This window comes from Furipterus horrens, unplaced genomic scaffold (genome assembly GCF_987537825.1).
Source record: "Furipterus horrens unplaced genomic scaffold, mFurHor1.1.pri manual_scaffold_5, whole genome shotgun sequence".
Classification (NCBI taxonomy): Eukaryota; Metazoa; Chordata; class Mammalia; order Chiroptera; family Furipteridae; genus Furipterus; species Furipterus horrens.
In genome coordinates, this window is record NW_028327175.1 from 43,642,866 (window position 1) to 43,661,840 (window position 18,975).

Here is an 18,975-nt window from a genome sequence, read left to right on the forward strand (position 1 = left end):
ATTCGGTGGCGGGAGTAGCGTCCCTTTCTGAGAGCATCTGCCACTTTCATGCAGTAGGTCTTCACTGGAGCCAGGATGGAAAAGCAAATAGCCGCCGCCGCGCCCGCGGACTCCAGAGAGGAAAGTGGGCCGCCGCCGGGCGCCGGCGCCCAGACGCAGCCCGAGGACCCCATAACCCTGCTGCTCAGGTTGTTCGCTCTGGCCCGCTGTGCGCTGTGGCCGAGAGCTCCGCCTTTCACTCTGACTGACCAGACTGTTTCGAATTCATAGTCGGTCCCTGAATGGCCGTGTGAATTCATTCGATTAAGCTCCTTAAGCCTCGTTCTTCGTCTTCAAAACGGAGAGGGAAAAAATGACACCTTCCTATCACAGTTGCTAGAGGGGTTAAATGAGATCGTCTGGTGCCAGCCTTCAGCATTGTGGCCTTAGAGTCTTCGCAGCTGTAACTTCCCCCTCCCTTCCGTATCTCTTTACGCCTTGGGGCCAAGATTTTCAGGCGGGTTGTGGGGTGCATCCAAGTCCTGAGCTACTGAGGGGGTTGCCCCACTGTTTTCTTTTAGAGCTACGGCCCTTTTCAATCCAGAAGCTTCATGTGTTATATTTTCTACCAACAGAGTGATTTTTATACCTTTCCACTATGCAGTTGCTAGAAGATTTGCTGAAAAAGGACATCAATCCTCTAAACCAGTGGGCAAAACACAACCAAGTCCACAATACTGCCAGTTTTTGTGTGACCCCCTCAAGCTAAGAATAGTTTTTTATATCTTTAAGGGTTAGGGGGAAATTTACAAGAATATTTAATAACGTGAAAATTGTACGAAATTAAAATTTCATCGCCTTTATGTAAAGTCTTAGTGAAACAGCTTTCCTGCTACAAGGAATGAATTGTGTACTTGCAACACAGGGCATATAACTCAAAAAGCCTGAAATAGTTGCTACTTGGTCCTTTACAAAAGAAGTTTGCAGAAGGTTCTAAATCATAAGGGGATTTCTAAAGAATAAGTACTATAACTTTCAGGTTCCCCACTGCTTTGAAGGGCTTTGGCTAATAAAGATAACAAGCTTACTTTATTTATTTGTTTTAGTATATTTTATTGATTATGCTGTTAGAGTTGTCCCAATTTTTTTCCCTTTGCTCCCCTTCGCCCAATACCCACTTCCTCCAGCACTCCCACCCCCCTTAGTTCATGTCCATGGGTCATGCATGTTAAGTTCTTTGGCTTCTCCATTTCCTATACTAATTTTAACATCCCCCTGTCTTTTTTGTTCCTACCAATTATGCTTCTTAATCCCTGCACCATTTCCCCTTTCTCCCCCTTCCCCTCCCAGCTGATAACTCTCCAAATGATCCCATACCTCTGATTCTGTTCTTATTCTGGTTGTTTGCTTAGTTTGTTTTTGAGATTCATTTGTTGATAATTGTGAGCTTTTTGTCATTTTAATATTCGTAGTTTTTATCTTTTTCTAAATAAGTCCCTTTAACAGACCATATAATAATGGCTTGGTGGTGATGAACTCCTTTAGCTTTACCTTATCTGGGAAGCACTTTATCTGCCCTTCCATTCTAAGTGATAGTTTTGATGAATAGAGTAATCTTGGTTGTAGATTCTTGCATTTCATCACTTTGGCTACTTCTTGCCAGTCCCTTCTTGCCTGCAAAGTTTCTTTTGAGAAATCAGCTATTAGTCTTAAAGGAACCCCTTTGTAGGTCACTTTTCTCTTGCTGCTTTTAAGGTTCTCTTTATATTTAACCTTTGGCATTTTAAGTATGATGTGTCTTGGTGTGGTCTTCTTTGGGTCTAGCTTGTTTGGGACTCTTTGCTTCCTGGATTTGTATGTCTTATTTCCTTCACCAAATTAGGAAAGTTTTCCTTCATTAAGTTTTCCACAGAAGTTTTCATTTTCTTGCTCTTCCTCCTCAGCTTCTGGCATCCCTATGATTCAGATGTTGGTACGTTTAAAGTTGTCTCCTCACTTTTTTCAATTCTTGTTTCTTCATTCTGTACTGGTTGACTATTTCTTCCTTAAGTTCTGAATTGTTGAATTGAACCTCAGCTTCCTTCCTTTTACCATTGGTTTTGTGTGGATTTTCCTTCATTTCACTTAGCATAGCCTTCACTTCTTCCCTTATGCTTTGCCATACTTAATCTTATCTATCAAGTCTGAGCATTGTTATCACCAGTGATTTGAACTCTACTCTATAAGGTTGACTATCTCCTTGTCACATAGTTTGCCCACTAGAACCTTGATCTGCTCCCACTTTTGGGCCATACTTCTCTGTCTCCTCAACTTGAAAGTCTCCTGTGTTTGGCTTTGTGTCTTAGGTAGAGCTGTTGCATCTGTTACATTGTAAGGAGTGGAGCCTTAAGTATTCCTCAGTGTGGAGTGACTTGTTTCACCACGTTGTGGTGCTGTATGTGGGCGAGGGGACTGAGAGGGAACAATGCTGCTTGCTCAGCACGCACCACTTTTCCAGGCACTTCTCCTGCTTCCCATATGGGACTGGCACCCCTCTAGCTGTTGCCCTGGTTGTGATTCCCAGAGTGGGTGGGTTTGCGGACCATGGGGATGCTCTAAACAAACAGACTCTGCTGAAAGACTGGCAGTTTCTTCCGCTGCCCCAACCCCCACTGGTTTGCACAGTCAGAAGCAATGAGTCTCTATATTCCCCGGCGCTGGAACCGTGAACTGTGCAGCCTGATCTGGCGCTGGGATCACTCCCAAGGTGTCCTTCCTGACCTTTGTAATGTGTGACTGCACTTTTTGCTGGCTGGCCACAGCCACTGCTTTGCTGCTGCCGCCACACCGCTTCCTCTACACCCTGGCGTCACCTCTCCTGCCTGTCTGGATGAATATTTCTTCTTTATATCTTTGTTTGTTGGACTTGCATGTAACTCAGTTTTCTGATAGTTCTGGTTTTTAGTTTTGAGGTAGTTGTAGAAGGAGGTGAAGCGTGTCTACCTATGCCTCCATCTTGGACGGAAGTCACACAAGCTCACTTTAAAAATTCCCTCCTAAGAACTAGAAATTGAAAAATTATGTGAAAAAATAATGAAGCAGAACTTCCCTAACTTAGGGAAGGAAATAGACTTACAGGTCCAGGAAGCACAGAAAGCCATACCAAGACACATTATAATCAAAATGTCAAAAATTAAGGATAAAGAATCTTAAAAGCATCAAGAGAGAAGAAGAGAATTACATACAAAGGGATCCCAATAAGGCTATCACCAGATTTCTCAAAATAAACTCTGCAGGCAAGAAGGGACCGGCAAGAAATATTCAAAGTAATGAAAAGCAAAACCCTACAACCACGATTACTCTATCCAGCAAAGCTGTCATTCAGAATAGAAGGGCAGAGAAAGTGCTTCCAGGACAGAGTAAAACTGAAGGAGTTCATCAGATCCAAACCACTGTTATATGAAATGTTAAAGGGACTTGTTTAGGAGAAAGAGGATCAAAACTATGAACATTTAAAGAAAAGAAGAAGAAAAATTCCCTCCTGATCTGGCCCATGTGGATCGTGTGGTTGGAGCATAGTCATATAAGCTGAAAGGTCGTGCATTCAATTCCTGTCAGGGCATGCCTGGGTTGCAGTTAGGTCCCTGGTTGGGGCACATACAAGAGCAATCCATCAATGTTTCTCTCTCACTTCAATGTTTCTCTCTCTCCCTCTCTCCTCCCCTCCCTCTCTTAAAAATCAATAATTAGAAAATAATAAATAAATAAAAATTCCCTCCTACTCTCAATATAAAATATTAAAACTTTAAAGATATAAGGGAACTAATCTTTCAGTGTGTCTTATAAACTGCTAGTCTAATTAACATCTAACAAATTGCTCTTTTCATTTGGAATTTTGAAATATAAGAAACTGCCATGGAGCTGTAGAAATTTGTCTAATGTTTCTTAGCTGCTTTTTTATTTTTTTTAAGATTTAATTTATTTTTAGCGAGGTGGAAGAGGAGGACAAAAGAGGGAGAGATACAGTGATTCATTTGCCTCTCGTGCCCCCCAACTGGGGATCTGGACCTCAACCCAGGCATGTGCCCTGACCAGAAATCCAACCAGCAACTTTTCGATTCACAGACCAGCGCTCAATCCACTGAGCCATACCAGCCAGGACTCTTAGCTTTTAAAAAGGTCTCAAAGTCACAAAGCAATAGTTTCAATTTTATGAAACTACCATGTAAGTGTGAAACATCTTGCGAGTACAACTTAACTAATTAACCTTTAACCATAGCTTTTCTATTTATGTATCTTTTTTTTTTTTTAATTTTTAAAGATTTTATTTATTTATTTTCAGAGAGAGGAGAAGGTAGGGAGAGAGGGAGAAAAACATCAGTGTGAGAAACCTCAGTTGGCTGCCTCTTGCACATGCCCATCCAGGGATCTGTACCACAACACAGGCATGTGCTCTGACTAGGAATCAATCCGTTGACCTTTCGGTTCACAGACCAATGGTCAATCCACTGAGCCAGGGCTTATGTATGAATTTGAATTAAGTAGAATCACTTATCTATCCAAGAATTAGTATCTTTGTTGTTTTTCTGGATCTCCTGTGCATTTTACAATCTGGTTGTAACTCATCAATGTTTGCAGACTTCCCCATTTTAATCTATTTTTTTGTGTAGCGTTTCTCATTGAACCCTACTTCACTGTGGCCCATTAAGAATAAATTTAAATATGTATAATTTTATTAGCCAATGTCACCCCAACAAATTCAATAAAAAAGAAAGTGAATATACAAATGATTATTATAGAATTGTATGCCTGAAACGTATATAATGTTATTAACCAGTATCACCCCCAATAAATTAATGAAAAGATAAAACAAAAAAATAAGTTTAAAAATCAAATTTTTAACTTTTCTTCACAGATGCTATTTTCTACTGTATTCCATTTTGTTGTCTTCCTCTGAGGCTTTTTATGCCCAATTTAAATAAAATGAGACAAAACTAATGCTGAGTTTACTTATACTTATTTTGTTGTATTAGCTTCCAAACAGTCAGTTACTTTATCATACAATACTGAGTAAAACTTCAATAAATACATGACTTTCTCTTTTTATCTGTTTTCAGGTTGAGAACACAGACAAAACAACAACTCTTGGAATATAAATCAATGGTTGATGCCAGTAAGTATTTGCATTTCCTTTTTTTTCATTTTAGATTTTACTTATTTATTTTTAGAGAGAAGGAAAGGTAGGGAGAAAGAGAGGGAGAGAAACATCGGTTGCCTTCTCTACATGCCCCGACCCAGGAGTGAACCAGCAAACAAGGCATGTGCCCCAACCAGGAATCGAACCAAAGGCCTTTCGCTTTGGGGGATGACACCCAATCAACTGAGCCACACTGGTCAGGGCATATTTGCATTTTCAAATAAGGTTTTGTGAATTTGGTGAGTAACAGTGTTCTAGGGAAAAGAAAGTCAGCTTTACAAAAAATAATTTATTTAGGTGATAGGATTGGCAGCATAATGCTGTATTATGCTACATAAGAAGGCAAAAAGCAGGCTTGCCCAGGCCCCTCCAGAGTTAGTTAGGGATTCAGGAAATACATATAAAACAACTAAATAACATTGCAAGGCAACTAGGTTCTGTTGATCAGAGAACTGAGAAATCCCAGTGGGCTTACAGGATCATAGAACTTGCCACCATCAACTTGAAGATTGAATTAGCAGATCACATAATTATGAAGCAAGTGATCTGAAACCTATACTTTGAGAAGCACTGGATAATAGGAATGAGAGGCAAAAGGATCAATTTAAAGACATGAGTGACAATTTTTGCTTCTAAACACAAAAAATTTTAAATTGTCTTTTAAAATTATTAATCCAGAAGTCTCTGGGATCAAGAGAGTAGTAAAATACTGATGGGTTAAGCCCTCTTAAAGTAATAACCACTTATTGCCACCTGACTCAGAGGCCCCTGGGTCACAAAGTTAGGTTTTGTGAACATTTTTTTCCCTATGAAATAGGCTTAAAGAATAAAATCAAATACTACATTAGGTTGAATGTCAAAATATAGAATATTTATCATACCTCCCTTGAGCCACTTCACAGCACTTCCTATTCCTTACCCCCAGCAACTACCAATGTGATTTTTGTTACTGGAGATCTGTCTTTGAGAGTTGTGGTGTTCAATACAATAGCTACTAGTTTCATGTGGCATTTTAAAGTTAAGTTAATTAAAATTAAATAAAATTTAAAATTCAGTTATTTAGTCACTGTAGTAATATGTCTAGTGGCTACCATATTGGACAGCACCTTATTTAACATTTCCATCATCACAGAAAGTTGTATTGAACGGCACTGTTCTAGAATTTGGTGTACATGGAATTATATAATATGTATTATTTTGTGTCAGAAATCTTTCTTTTCATTGAAAACTCACGTAACATAAAATTCATTTTAAAATTTATATTTCAGTAGTTTTTAGTATATTCATAATGTTATGCAACCATTACTACCCTAAAAAGAAACCTAGTACCTGTTAGTAGTCATTCCCAATGTGCCTACTTTTGCACAACATAGTATTTTTATGATTCATCCATGTTGTTTGTTTCAGTAATTCATTTCTTTTTATTGTGGAATATATTCTGTGATGATGACCACAATTTGTTTGTCCATTCACCTGCTGACAGACATTTGAATTGTTTGCAGTTTCTGCTTATTATTAGTAAAGCTGCTATGGATATTTGTCATTTGTACTTGTCTTTTTGCGGACATTTGTTTTCATTTCTCTTGGTTAAATACCTGAAAGTAAAGTTGCAGTTCACATGTTAAGTATATGTTTAACTTTTTAAGAAACTGCTAAACAGCTAAGATGAGTATACTGTTACGGTACATTCCTTTCAGCAGGGTATGATATTTCCAGTTACTCAGTATCCGCTTCAAAACTTGTGACTGCCCTGGCTGATGTGGCTCAGTGGATTGAGTGCTGGACTGAGAACCAAAAGGTCACTGGTTCGATTCCCAGTCAGGGCACGAGCCTGGGTTGTGGGCCAGGTCCCCAGTTGGGGCGTGAGAGAGGCACCCGATCAATGTTTCTTTCCCTCTCTTTCTTCCTCCCTTCCTCTCTCTTTAAAAGTAAATAAATAAAACTCTTAGTAAATAAAAATTTTAAAAACTTGATACTGACAGTCTTCTTAAATTTTAACCATTCTAATAAGGATGTAGTGGTATCTCATGTGGCTTTAATTTATATTTACCTACTTATCATGTTAAGCATCTTTTCATGTGCTTGTTGGCTATTTATGTATGAATTTACTTTTATGAAGTGTTCAAATCTTTGTTCCATTTTTTAATTGAATTATTAGACTTTATGAGTTTGAGTTTTTATCTAAGAAATCTGTAACTATCCCACAGGTCACAAAGATTTTTCCTATGTTTTGTTCTAGAAGTTTTATGGGTTTAAGTTTAATATTCAGGTCTGATTTTCGAGTTAATTTTTGTGTATTGTGTGAGCTAAGGTTCAAGGTTCATCTTTTTCTATATGGAAATCCAATATTTCCAGTCCTAGTTGTTAGAAAGACTTTCCTTTCTCCATTGTATATGTGTGGGACTATTTTTGGCCTCTTTCCTGTGTTCCCTTGAGGCATTTGTCTGTGCTTAAAATAGTACCACACTGCCTTGATTACTGTAGCTATATAGTAAATGTTAATATTAGCTACTGCAATTCCCCCAGTTTTATTCATCTTTGTCAAAATGGTTTTGACTATTCGAGATCCTTTGCATTTCTGTATACATTTTAAAATCAGGTTTTTTTTCTTTGTAGAACAATTTCTATAAATTGATAGAATTTCAAATGAGATTTCATTAGGATCTTTAGATCAATATGGGGGAATTTTTACATTAGCAATATTGACTCTCCCAATACATGTACATGGTATGTCTTTCCATTAAAATACTTGGTAGTATACAAAGTAGAGGTCACTCACATACTTTGTTAAATTGATTTTTAAGTATTTCATGTTTTTAATGCAGTTGTACATGGTATTATTAAATTCTAATTTCCAGTTTGTATGAACAGTCATTTTTTTATATTGATCTTACTCATTTTTTCTCCCTTTTAGCTTCTATAATTCAAAAACTGTTCTATCCAATATTGTATCCACTAGCTTTGTGACCGTTGAATACTTGTAATGTGATTAGTCCTCACTGAGAAGGGCTGTAAATGTAAATGTGCACAAAAGATTGTGAAATATTTCATTAGTGATTTTAAATTGATTATGTGTTGAAATGATACCTGTTTTGGATCTACTGAGTTAAATAAGCTGTATTAAAATTATTTTTACTTATTTCTTTAGTAATGTGGAAACTAAAAAATAAAATTACTATTTGGCTTTGTATTTGTGGCTTACATTATATTTCTGGACAGCACTGTTCTAAAACGTTACTAGCTTCAAAAAATTACTCTGGTCAGGTAGCTCAGTTGGTTAGAACATCATATGCCAAGGTTGTGAATTTTATCCCTGGTCAGAGCTCATACAAGAATAAACCAGTGAATGCATAAATAAGTGCAACAATAAATCAGTGTTTCTCTCTCTCTCTCTCTCTCTCTCTCTCTCTCTCTCTCTCTCTCTCTCCCCATTTCTCTCTGAAATCAATAAATAAAAAATTTAAATAAAGTATTTATTCATTTATAGATGAAGAAAAAACTCCAGAAGAAATCATTCCAGAAAAGCAAATTGAAACGTATGTTATATTTTACATTTTATTTGTGGTTTGTACTAAGATTTAATAATAATATCCATCTCATAACATTGTCTTTCTTTTTTTTCCCTTTATTTCCCAAGTAATTTGTCATGCATGTATTGAGAACTTATTGATATAGGAGGTAGACTTACATGTACATGAGTGATCCTATTAGCACTTTCGGCATTCCCCCTTAACATGATATTTATCAAGTATTTCAGGAGGCATCAGTTTACCAAATGTGTAAGTGCGTTGGTGTGGTGAATCTACAGAATACTTTTATTTAGGTAGAGGCATTTTAGTTTTTTCTTTTTCTTTTTTTTTTTTTTAATATTTTACTTATTTATTTTTAGACAGAGGGAAAGGGAGGGAAAAAGACAGGGAAAGAAACATCAGTGTGTGGTTTCCTCTCACGCGCCCCCAACTGGGGACCCAGGCATGTGCCCTGACTGGGAATGAAACCAATGACCTTCTGGTCGCAGGCTGGGACTCAATCCATTGAGCCACACCAGCCAGGGCTTACTTTTTTCAAAGGTTTACTTTATACATTTATTCCAACAGTGACTTCCCCTGATATTGCTGAAATTGTTTTATTCATGCTTCTTTGATAGTAAAATTGAAGAACTGGAAAACGAAATTGAAGAGGCAAAAACGACTTTTGAAATGAAAAAGCTTGCATTAGACAGGTAATTATTACATTTCAGGTATAAGCATTATGAATGAAATGCAAAATGGGTATGGCTCAAGGTGGAGAAAATATTGTAGTCTAGATAAATTAAGCAAAAATGGTCACACAAATTTTCAACTCTGAGAGAAAAGTTACGTCATTGATTAATATCTTCATTTAAAGAAGTTATATAATATTGGGTTAATAAGGAAATGTCAGTCAAGGCAACAGAAATGTGAGGTTAAATCCTATTCAGCATTAGAAGGAATTACCTGGATTTGTTTATTCCAATAATGTGTTAATTGTGTAAAAGAATTGGCATCAAGTTTAAATAAATTATATTTTAAATTATGTTTTGTGTCTGTAGTTTAAAATTTATTGAAAAAATATTTGAGTACTTCCCATGTCCTAAGCTTTGTGCTAGATGTTGGTATACAGTTGTTAATAAGATAAATATGGTCTCTTATGGACTTTGGGACCTGAATTAGTTTTTTCAATTAAGTGAATGACTTTTAAAAGTTACTTTCTTGTATTTCTGGCCTTCCCAAATGAATTTCTTTATACATTTAATTGAAAAGCAAAGTACTTTTTACTATCCTTTTTTAAAAAAGATTTTATTTATTTATTATTAGGAAGAAAGGAAAAAGGAGAGGGAGAGAAACATTGATGTGAGAGACAAATGTTGATCGTTTGCCTCTTGTACTCTCCCCAACTAGGGCACTGAACTGGCAACCTTCTGCTTTCCAGAATGCTGCCCAACCAACTGAGCCATGTTGGTCAGGGCTAAAGTGCTTTTAATTGCTTCTAACAATGAGCTTTCCCCCTCATCTCATATGCTGGCTCATTATATAGATCATATTTTTTAACTAAGGTGACTTCAGAGGTATTAAGTTATCTACTTTTAACAAATCAAGTTTTCTTGTGTGACAAAAAGGAAGGGCTCTAATTTTGCTGAGTTGATTGTCTTTTTATTATTACTTATTAGCTCTATGAATTTAAAAGTGACTTACGGAGCTTGTTTATAGGCATATTTTAAATTTAAGTGTGGGTTTGTATTCCCTAACTCCATGTCAGGCCCTATTGATCTCTGTGGTGCCTTCATGCTTGTTGCTTCCTCCAGGCACCAGGGTGGATGGCTTGGAAGACCTTTAAAGCTCAGGCTGGATTTCAGCCTGGCGATTCACAACCACATACAACAGCCCCGTCCGTCTTAGTGTTAACTCATATTTCTGTGACTGGCTTACCAACTGTTTCCCATAAGATACTGTCTTGAAACCTGCTTATGTTTTTTGTTATATTTAAATCAACCTTCAAGTTGGCATATTTTTAAATTTTCTTTTAGTGTACCATAAATGTTATCCATGTTTTGTAACACAAGCTTTTTATTCTCTCATAGGATGCAACTTTCGACGGCACTTAGAAAAAACCTAGAGGAAGGTAACATTCAGAATAGGTAATTTTTTTTTCTGGATTTGTTTAAGGGTGGAAATAAAAGGGGGGATCTGCATAATGACTTGAGTTTCATGATTTAAAAAAAAACATTAAGTGTCACTGCCAACCACTTTTATCTGGGGAATAAGAAAAGTGATTGAATTTTTGTGGGCCTTGCTCAGTATTACAACATTAATAGTCCCACTGACATCTTGTTTATATTAAATGCTAAGAAGCAATTTAGGTTTTAACCAGGTAGTTTGAAAATTTTGAAGAAAGGTTTGAAAGTTAATTTTGTGCATTATTCATTGAAAACCAGGAACAGTAGCTATTTCTTTTTTCTTTTAAATTTTATTCTCAGAGAGGAAGGGAGGGAGAAAGGAGGGGAGAGAAATATCAATGTGTGGTTGTCTCTAGCGCACCCCCAACTGGGTACGTGGTCTGCAACCCAGGCATGTACCCTGATGGGAATCGAACCGGCAACCCTTAAGTTTGCAGGCCTACACTCAATCCACTGAGCCACACGAGCCAGGGCAATAGTAGCTATTTTATTTAATCCATCAGCAATGTAATCCAATGACAACCCAATGATAGAAAGTAGACTCTATTTTTCATTGGTAGAAATGAACTTCTGTATGTTAAACAATTCGTCAAGGAATATAAAATAAAGACTCTGGCAGTCAAGGTCCCCTGTAAACTGATTCTAAATGTCGGGTCTCAGGAGCCTTATCTGTGATCTTATTTCCCAAGGCTCTAAAATTTTGTGATATAAAAATCTTCCCTCATAAGCAGTAGAAAAATGCTAAGATGGAACTGGGCACTTCTCCTATTTTGGTGTCTTGGTTCAGACTCATACACATTCTTCCCATATTCCATTTAAATCCAGGGTTACATAAATCCCAAAATCTGAATTTAAGTTAACTATTGCTCCTCCATAAAATAAGAGCGTCAAACGTCCTTGAGTTAAAGGGGTATAGGACAGGTTCATCATAAACTTTACAACCAAGTACAGCTGTAACCAGTAGAAAGAGTTCAGCTCTTCCATGTCTGTTGATTCCCCTTTTTGAGCCTCTCCCCACTACAGTTCTACAATATCAGGATAATTAGTATTATCACAGTGATCACATTGCTGGTCCCATCCCAAACCTACTGACTCTGAATCTAAAAACCAAGGTGTGGTCCTGGCTGGTGTGGCTCAGGAGACTGAGTGCCAGCCTGCGAACAGAAAGGTTGCCAGTTCGATTCCCAGTCAGAGCATGTGCCTGGGTTGAGGACCAGATCCCCAGTTGTGGGTGTACGAGAGGCAACCACACATTGATGTTTCTCTCCCTCTCTTTCTCCCTCCCTTCCCCTCTCTAAAAATAAATAAATCTTTAAAAAAATAAATAAAAACCAAGGTGGGGGGCGTGGAGGTAAAGGGTGGTGGAGAAGCAGCTGGCAATCCGCATTTAACAGCCATCCCAAGGGATTGTTCTACGTAGAAATATGAGAACTGTTTTTTCCTAGTCTTATTTCACACCTTTGGCTCCAGCCATTCCGATTGACTTAATTATTTCACATCCTTTAAGATTCAAGGCACCCCCTTACTCCACTCTGCACAACTCTTACAGTGGTTCATATCCATTCTTGGTTGTCATGAAATCATACTATGGATATGGGTTTATTTTTCTCCCATACGGGTTCTTTTCTCTTTGAAAACAGGTACTATGCCTGGCACAGTTCTTGGTATGTAGCAGGCACTCAGAAATACCTGTTGAAGAAATGGGGATAAAAAGCAGCTTATTCAGTGAAACTGTTCTGTATGACTATACTGGTGGATTCCTGTTATACATTTGCCAAACCCATAGAATATGCAACAACAAGAGTGAATTCTAATGTAAAACTATGGACTTAGGGTGATTATGATGTGTCAAATAAAGGTTTATTATTTGTAACATATGGACCTCCAATGGAGGATGTTGATAGTTGGGGGAGGCTGTGCATGAATGGGGCAGAGGGTACATCAACTTACGTTCTGCTTAATTTTGCTGTGAACCTAAAATTGCTTTAAAGATAAAGTATTTTTTTAAACAACTTATTAGCAAGTTGTTAGAGTTTTTTCTCCCTACATATGAGATTTTTAGAAATGTTCCTACATGCTTCAATTTGATAGTTTTTGTTGTCTGTGACCACAAATTTTTCTAGGGAAATGCATCTCTACTTTTAAACAAATTCAGTTTACATCAAACTTTTTCAGATTTATTTTGTTAAAGGGTGATTTTCTTTTGAAGTATACAGTTAATTTAATGAAAGTATAATACTAATTGATTCCTTCGTTAATGAAACTTACTACTTTTAACCAAGGTTAATATCATTATTTTTTTATTCCTTTTCAGTGAGCTCATGGATAACATGAAACACATATTAAAGCTAAATAAAATAATAATGAAATCACAGCAGGTAACTTTGCACATTAGGCTGCTTATGCATTCTCAATGATTTCAGTAACACTTTCTTGCTGGTAACTATTAATATGATTAAATAGAATTCCCCAAAGGGTTGGTATGGTTGGAATTCACTGTCCTTAAGTTCTCTCTCTCTTTCTTCTTTTTTAATCTTCATCCAAGGATATGTTTACTGCTATTAGAGAAGAGAAAGAGAGAAACACTTATGGATTGCATCCTCCTATATGCGCCCCAGTATCAAACCCACAATCTTTTGGTATACGGGGTGATGCTCCAATCAACTGAGCCACCCGGCCAAGGCTTTTCTCTCTCCTTTTCATAACTATTATTTTTCACTAATGTTGCTAAATATCTACTTATACTTTTTGCTACTATCTCCTCTCTTGTTGTACAGAAATGAAGTAATTAAAAACTGGAGGTTTAGCCTTGGCTTGTGTGTGGCTCAGTGGATTGAATGCCAGCCTGCGAACCAAAGGCTGTCAGGGCACATGCCTGGGTTGCAGGCCAGGTCACCAATTGGGGGCATGGGAGAGGCAACCATACATTGATGTTTCTCTCCCTCTCTTTCTCCCTCCCTTCACCTCTCTCTAAAAATAAATAAAATCTTTAAAAAAATACATCTGGAGTTTTAGAAAGCATGAACTGAGATAAAATTCAGTGATTTAAGTATTACATGTTTGTTCTTAGGCAATGAAGCCTTAATCTTTTTATTTCTTATAACAGGAATCTCGTGGTTTGGAGGAAAAACTGCTTGATGTTAAAAAGAAGAGATTTGGTAGGTAGAAGAGTTTTTGGGATTTTTTTGTATAACATATTTTCATTTCCTATGGAGATCGATAAAGCCTCATCTTTTAGCTACTGAGAAATTTCTTGATTTTCAAATTTTCTTAAAATTTAGGCATGGCACTTTAAAAAGTATATAAAATGTGTTTTGCTTGATGTGTTTTTTTTGTTTTAGAACATTAAATCACGAAATGAATACATTCTCATTGAGGGAAAATCAAATGATACAGAAAAGTATAATGTAAAAGTCATGCCTCCTTTTTGTGTGACCACAGTTAGACATATTTATACGTACATAATTTTTTATATGGTCAGTTAATACATATGATTCTACAGACTTTTAAGTTAATAAACATGAGATGGCTTTCTGCTTTGAAATTATTGAACTGTTTATTCCAAAGGTAGTAAACATTCTCTGTAGAAAATTTGGAAACAGAAAAGTATATGTAGGAAAAGTTAAATTTTTTATTCTACCATTAAGAGATAATCTTCAGTGCCTATATTTTATGAAATTGGCATCACTTTATTCTGTGTTATAAACTGCTTTTTTCATTTAACAGCATGATTTATTATTTTTAAATATACAGTTTTGCCTTATTGTAAGTAATATCAGGGTCAGAAATAGTCTTAATCATCTGATCTAATTGTCCTTTGAATATCTAATATATTTCCATTGCATTCTAACCTGCTTTTGATACATTGATATCAAGGAACCAAGCTCCTAAGACATACCCATTTGTGTTTTCAAATAGTTTAATTCTTAGAACATTTCAGGAACTACAAAAAATGGTTGATATTTATATCTGGAGAAGGAAACTTTACTTTTCATTGAATAAAGGAGGGAAGACTATTTGCTTATGTATAACTCCTATGTATTTTGGTACCCAGAGTAGGTTAGGTCCTCTTTGACATAATGTCATTTCAAACATTTGTGAACAGCTATCATTATCATATATACAAACCTTGATCAATTACTAAGTATAAAATTAAGATATTCGTATTTTGCACCAGGGAACTTATACTTAGATCAAAATAGAACTGCAACCTGAAATGCTCTTTATTGAAAATTTTCTCTTGCCCTGACTGGTGTGGCTCAGGGGTTGGGTGTTTCTTTCTCCCTCCCTTCCCCTCTCTCTAAAAATAAATAAATAAAATATTATAAAATTTTTTTCTTTTGTCTGAAACAACCATAATTTTTTAAGATTCTTTGTAGGAGTTGCTATACATAGTATATTGTTTTATTTTTAACCTCATAGAATTAAAACGAGCTTCAGAACATAAGTTTTTAGAAATACAGACTGAAAAGAAGAAACAGAAGGATGATTTGGACAATATGGAAAATTCAGACAAGATAAAGATCTTACAACAAAAGCTACAGATGGAGATACAAATTACTACAGTTATTCAACATATGTTCCAGGTAATTGTATATAAATTATAAAGGAGGTAAAGAACTTTTTTTTAGATGATTGATCTGTTACATCTAGAATTATAGTCAATCTTTGATCTTGACAAAATAATCCAGTACTGGAAATCGGTCTGTTTACATATATCTGGAATTCATGTATACTTAATGTTTATGGCTTTGATTTTTCATTATGGCATTTATAAATTGAATGATTTTTAGCAGCCCCGTGGAGGCAAAATGGTAGAATGGTGGGGAGCATTTGATTCCAAGTTGGGAATTGGGGAAAAACAGGGGTGGGGGTGATGGGAATCAAGAGTTAAGATCCCGCCTGCTACTTAATAGTTGCTGACCTTGAGCAAATTATTAACTTCTCTAAGTGTCATTGTCTTGTTTAGAAAGAGTAGTTGTGAAAACTAAAAAAGATAATTCTTGTTAATCTCCTTAGCATACTGTCTGGTCCAAGTAAATTCTCAATAAATGTTGGTAATCATAATTATGTCAAGTTTAAAAGTTTTAAATGTCCACATCTTTATTCTAGAGGGTTTTTAAAGTAATTTTTGAATTATAAAATATCTCTGGAACTGTTGAAATACTTAAATGGCCTGTTTTCAATTATAAAGATAGTTGAAACTGTCTTATTACATGTAAAGCAAATGCCTATTATTTGTAAAACATATCCTTGTAGAATATGAGGCCTTATGTCTTGCCATAAGAAATTCTTCCCCACGTCTTACACCTACTTTTTAGTAGCAATAGGCTTTTCAATTAGAAGTAATCAAATCCCCTAAGCTAACCTTAAGAGGAGGATTGCATCATAAGTAAAGAATTATTTTCATTTTCTTTGGCACAGACTTCTTTCTGCTACTTTGAGACTTCTGTTGGTTTGCGTTTCTTTCTTTCCTCTTTTCTTTCTTTCTCCCTTTTTCTCTCCTTTTTTCTTTCTTTCTTCCTTCCTTCCTTCCTTTCTAATTATAAGAGAGAGTTTATTTAGAAAGTCACAGAGATAGAAACAGTGAGCCAGCTGGGCTGCATGGGCTCAGGAAATAAGTTAGAGGGGCAAAACAAGGGCCCTTGGAGCTTAGGAGAGAAAAGGCAAAGGTAAGGGGCCTGAGGGGAAGAAGAGGGGTAAGGGAAAGACACTGGGAATGCTCCAGAACAAGAGCAGCTGGGGAAATAAGGAGGGGGGATGGGGCGGGGAGGCATTATTCTTTGTTTCTTAATTTTTATTTACATTCTCTAAATTAGTGTTAATTTTGAGATAATGAACTCATTGCTTTGTTAAACAAAATACAGCTTTGGCCAAGTTGGGCGCTCTCTTTGTTGTAATGGAAGATCAGTCTTCAGGGGTTCAGTCATGTTTAAATGCTTACTTTCATCTGTCTTTGCAAACTTGCCTGAATTTGTACACACTAGCCTTTTTACTAACTTATAGCAAGAATGTACCTCATATAGGCCAAAGTTTTATATGTTTTATATGTAACAATATACCATTATACTCTAAAATGTGTTTTAACAATACTTCAAATTAGTAACTCAGTGTCATAATGACCAGATTTTTCATTAATTATGACCCTAATTATTCTTCCATTGTCTACCACAAAAATGTTCTTCACCTTTTTTCGGGGACTTGAAACTTGGCAAGAGTTCTTTTACTTCTTTTTAAAAATAGGACATATTACTGAGGCTAAAATTATTGTTCACCACAGAAGTACAAAGTGAACTCTGAACCAACTACAATCTTTTTCCTTTAATCTAGGATACCTCTGCAAGCATCCTTCATGGGAAAAAACTACCCACAAAAACTGATGAAGCATAAAAAATTGTTAGTATTGTAAATATTCCCTAGCATTATGAGGATCAAGGCTGAAGCCTTTCTGAAAGTGGAAATGAGCATACAATAATGTGTATTTTTTTTCTCATGATCATAGAGTAAATGTTCACACCTATTTTGGTAATTATTTGGTAAGATCAGTGACAAAGGGTGTTTTGAAAGCTTGTTAAGTTTTTTAAAGTACTTACGACTAATTTGAAAAAATTTTTTTTGTATTACAGAACCTCATTTTGGGGAGTAAAGTCAATTGGGCAGAGGATTCTGCTCTTAAGGAAACTGTTCTGCAGCTTGAGAAGAATCTCACCATGATCTAATAAGAATTCTATGTTGGCATTATTTGTTTTTGTCTTCGACATGTCACCTAAATAGCAAACTTTAGGTGAAATATGTTTTTCATTGTTTTTGTTTTAATAGTTTATTCATTTATTTTTAGAGATAGGGGAAGGGAGGGAGGAAGAGAAAGGAGAGAAACATGGATTGGTTGCCTCTCTCACACCCTCAACAGGGAACATGGCCCACAACCCAGTCGTGTGCCCTGACTGGGAATTGAACTGGTGACCTTTCAGTTCTCAGGCCAGCACTCAATCCACCGAGCCACGCCAGCCAGCGCTTTTCAGTGGTTTATACTGCAATTTTTATTTTTTAGCTTAATACTATAACATGGAATCTATTGTTTTAAATATGATAATTAAAGTGACTGGCATATTCTAAAAGAATCTGAAAATCCTAGTTTTGCAAGGTTTCAGAAAGACATCATCTAATCAGCTTTTCACTTAATGTGGACATTGTTTCTATAATATTCCTGTAAGTCCCAACTCTCATTTAGAATATGTCTGTGCATTTCTTTGTCCACCAAAATACTAGAAAAATTAGAAAAGCATATCCACATCTCTATTTTTTACCTGTCAGTTGTATTTTATTCAAATAAATCTTATTTTAGATTTATGAAACATTGTGTAAGTTTTAAGGTATACAATGTGTTGAATTGACCACCGTGGCATTAACTAACATCTCCATTATGTGTTAATTATTCCTTTTTTATGGTGAAAACATTTAAGATCTAGTCCCTTCGCAACATTGAAGTACATGATACAGTATTAACTATAATCACAATGCTGTGTGTTAAATCTCCAAAACTTAATCATCTTCTAACTGTAACTTTGTAGCCTTTGACCAGCATCTCTTCAGTTCCCCCAACTCAGGCCTATGCACATCTTTAAACAGTCCAAAATAAAGCACCTTAGCTTTGAAAAAGAAAAAGATATCCAAAGGATTAACAGTTGTCATTATTCTAGAGGAATTGTGACTTTTCTTTTGTATGTCTGTATTTATCACGCATTGCTTTTACAAGTTAAAAAATAAAAATAAATGTTGCTCTTCTAATAAGTAGAACTTGCCACTTTTTATATATCCCATTCCATCTTTTGAAAATCTAACGTGAGCTCTTTATTAATTTGGAGCTGTTGATCATTTTTACAGACAATGTGGTGTTTTCAGCACTCTTTAAGACTTAACAACCTGAAAAGATTCACTGCAGTTGGTAATAACATTTGAAATATGCTCTGTAGGTCAATAATAAAAATACTGAGATTTGCCTAAATTTGTATACTAAACACTTTTCTTTGGAAGATTTATAGTTATACTTCACTTGTTTTGATAAGTCATAATTCATTTGTAATTTTATTCTTTTTGCCATAGTGAATCCTTAGAAATTCTCTAC

General features: G+C 35.9%; 1 protein-coding gene across 1 annotated transcript; it reads left to right on the plus strand.

Annotated features, from left to right (window-relative positions):
- Positions 1–75: 75 nt before the first annotated feature.
- On the plus strand, positions 76–18,035 carry CENPH (centromere protein H). Its single transcript, XM_090279316.1, has 8 exons — positions 76–208; positions 8,643–8,691; positions 9,303–9,377; positions 10,755–10,811; positions 13,165–13,228; positions 13,957–14,008; positions 15,273–15,436; positions 17,477–18,035. Exons 1-8 carry the CDS (start codon positions 76–78, stop codon positions 17,567–17,569), a joined length of 687 nt encoding a protein of 228 aa, XP_090135442.1. The 3' UTR covers positions 17,570–18,035.
- The last annotated feature ends 940 nt before the right edge of the window (positions 18,036–18,975 follow it).

Bases quoted from the DNA above. Each gene is read 5' to 3' on its own strand.
- CENPH (XM_090279316.1), top strand. From the start codon at position 76: ATGGAAAAGCAAATAGCCGCCGCCGCGCCCGCGGACTCCAGAGAGGAA. The intron at 8,692-9,302 runs GTATGTTATATT...CTTCTTTGATAG, and splicing joins CCAGAAAAGCAAATTGAAAC to TAAAATTGAAGAACTGGAAA. The intron at 9,378-10,754 runs GTAATTATTACA...ATTCTCTCATAG, and splicing joins AAAAAGCTTGCATTAGACAG to GATGCAACTTTCGACGGCAC.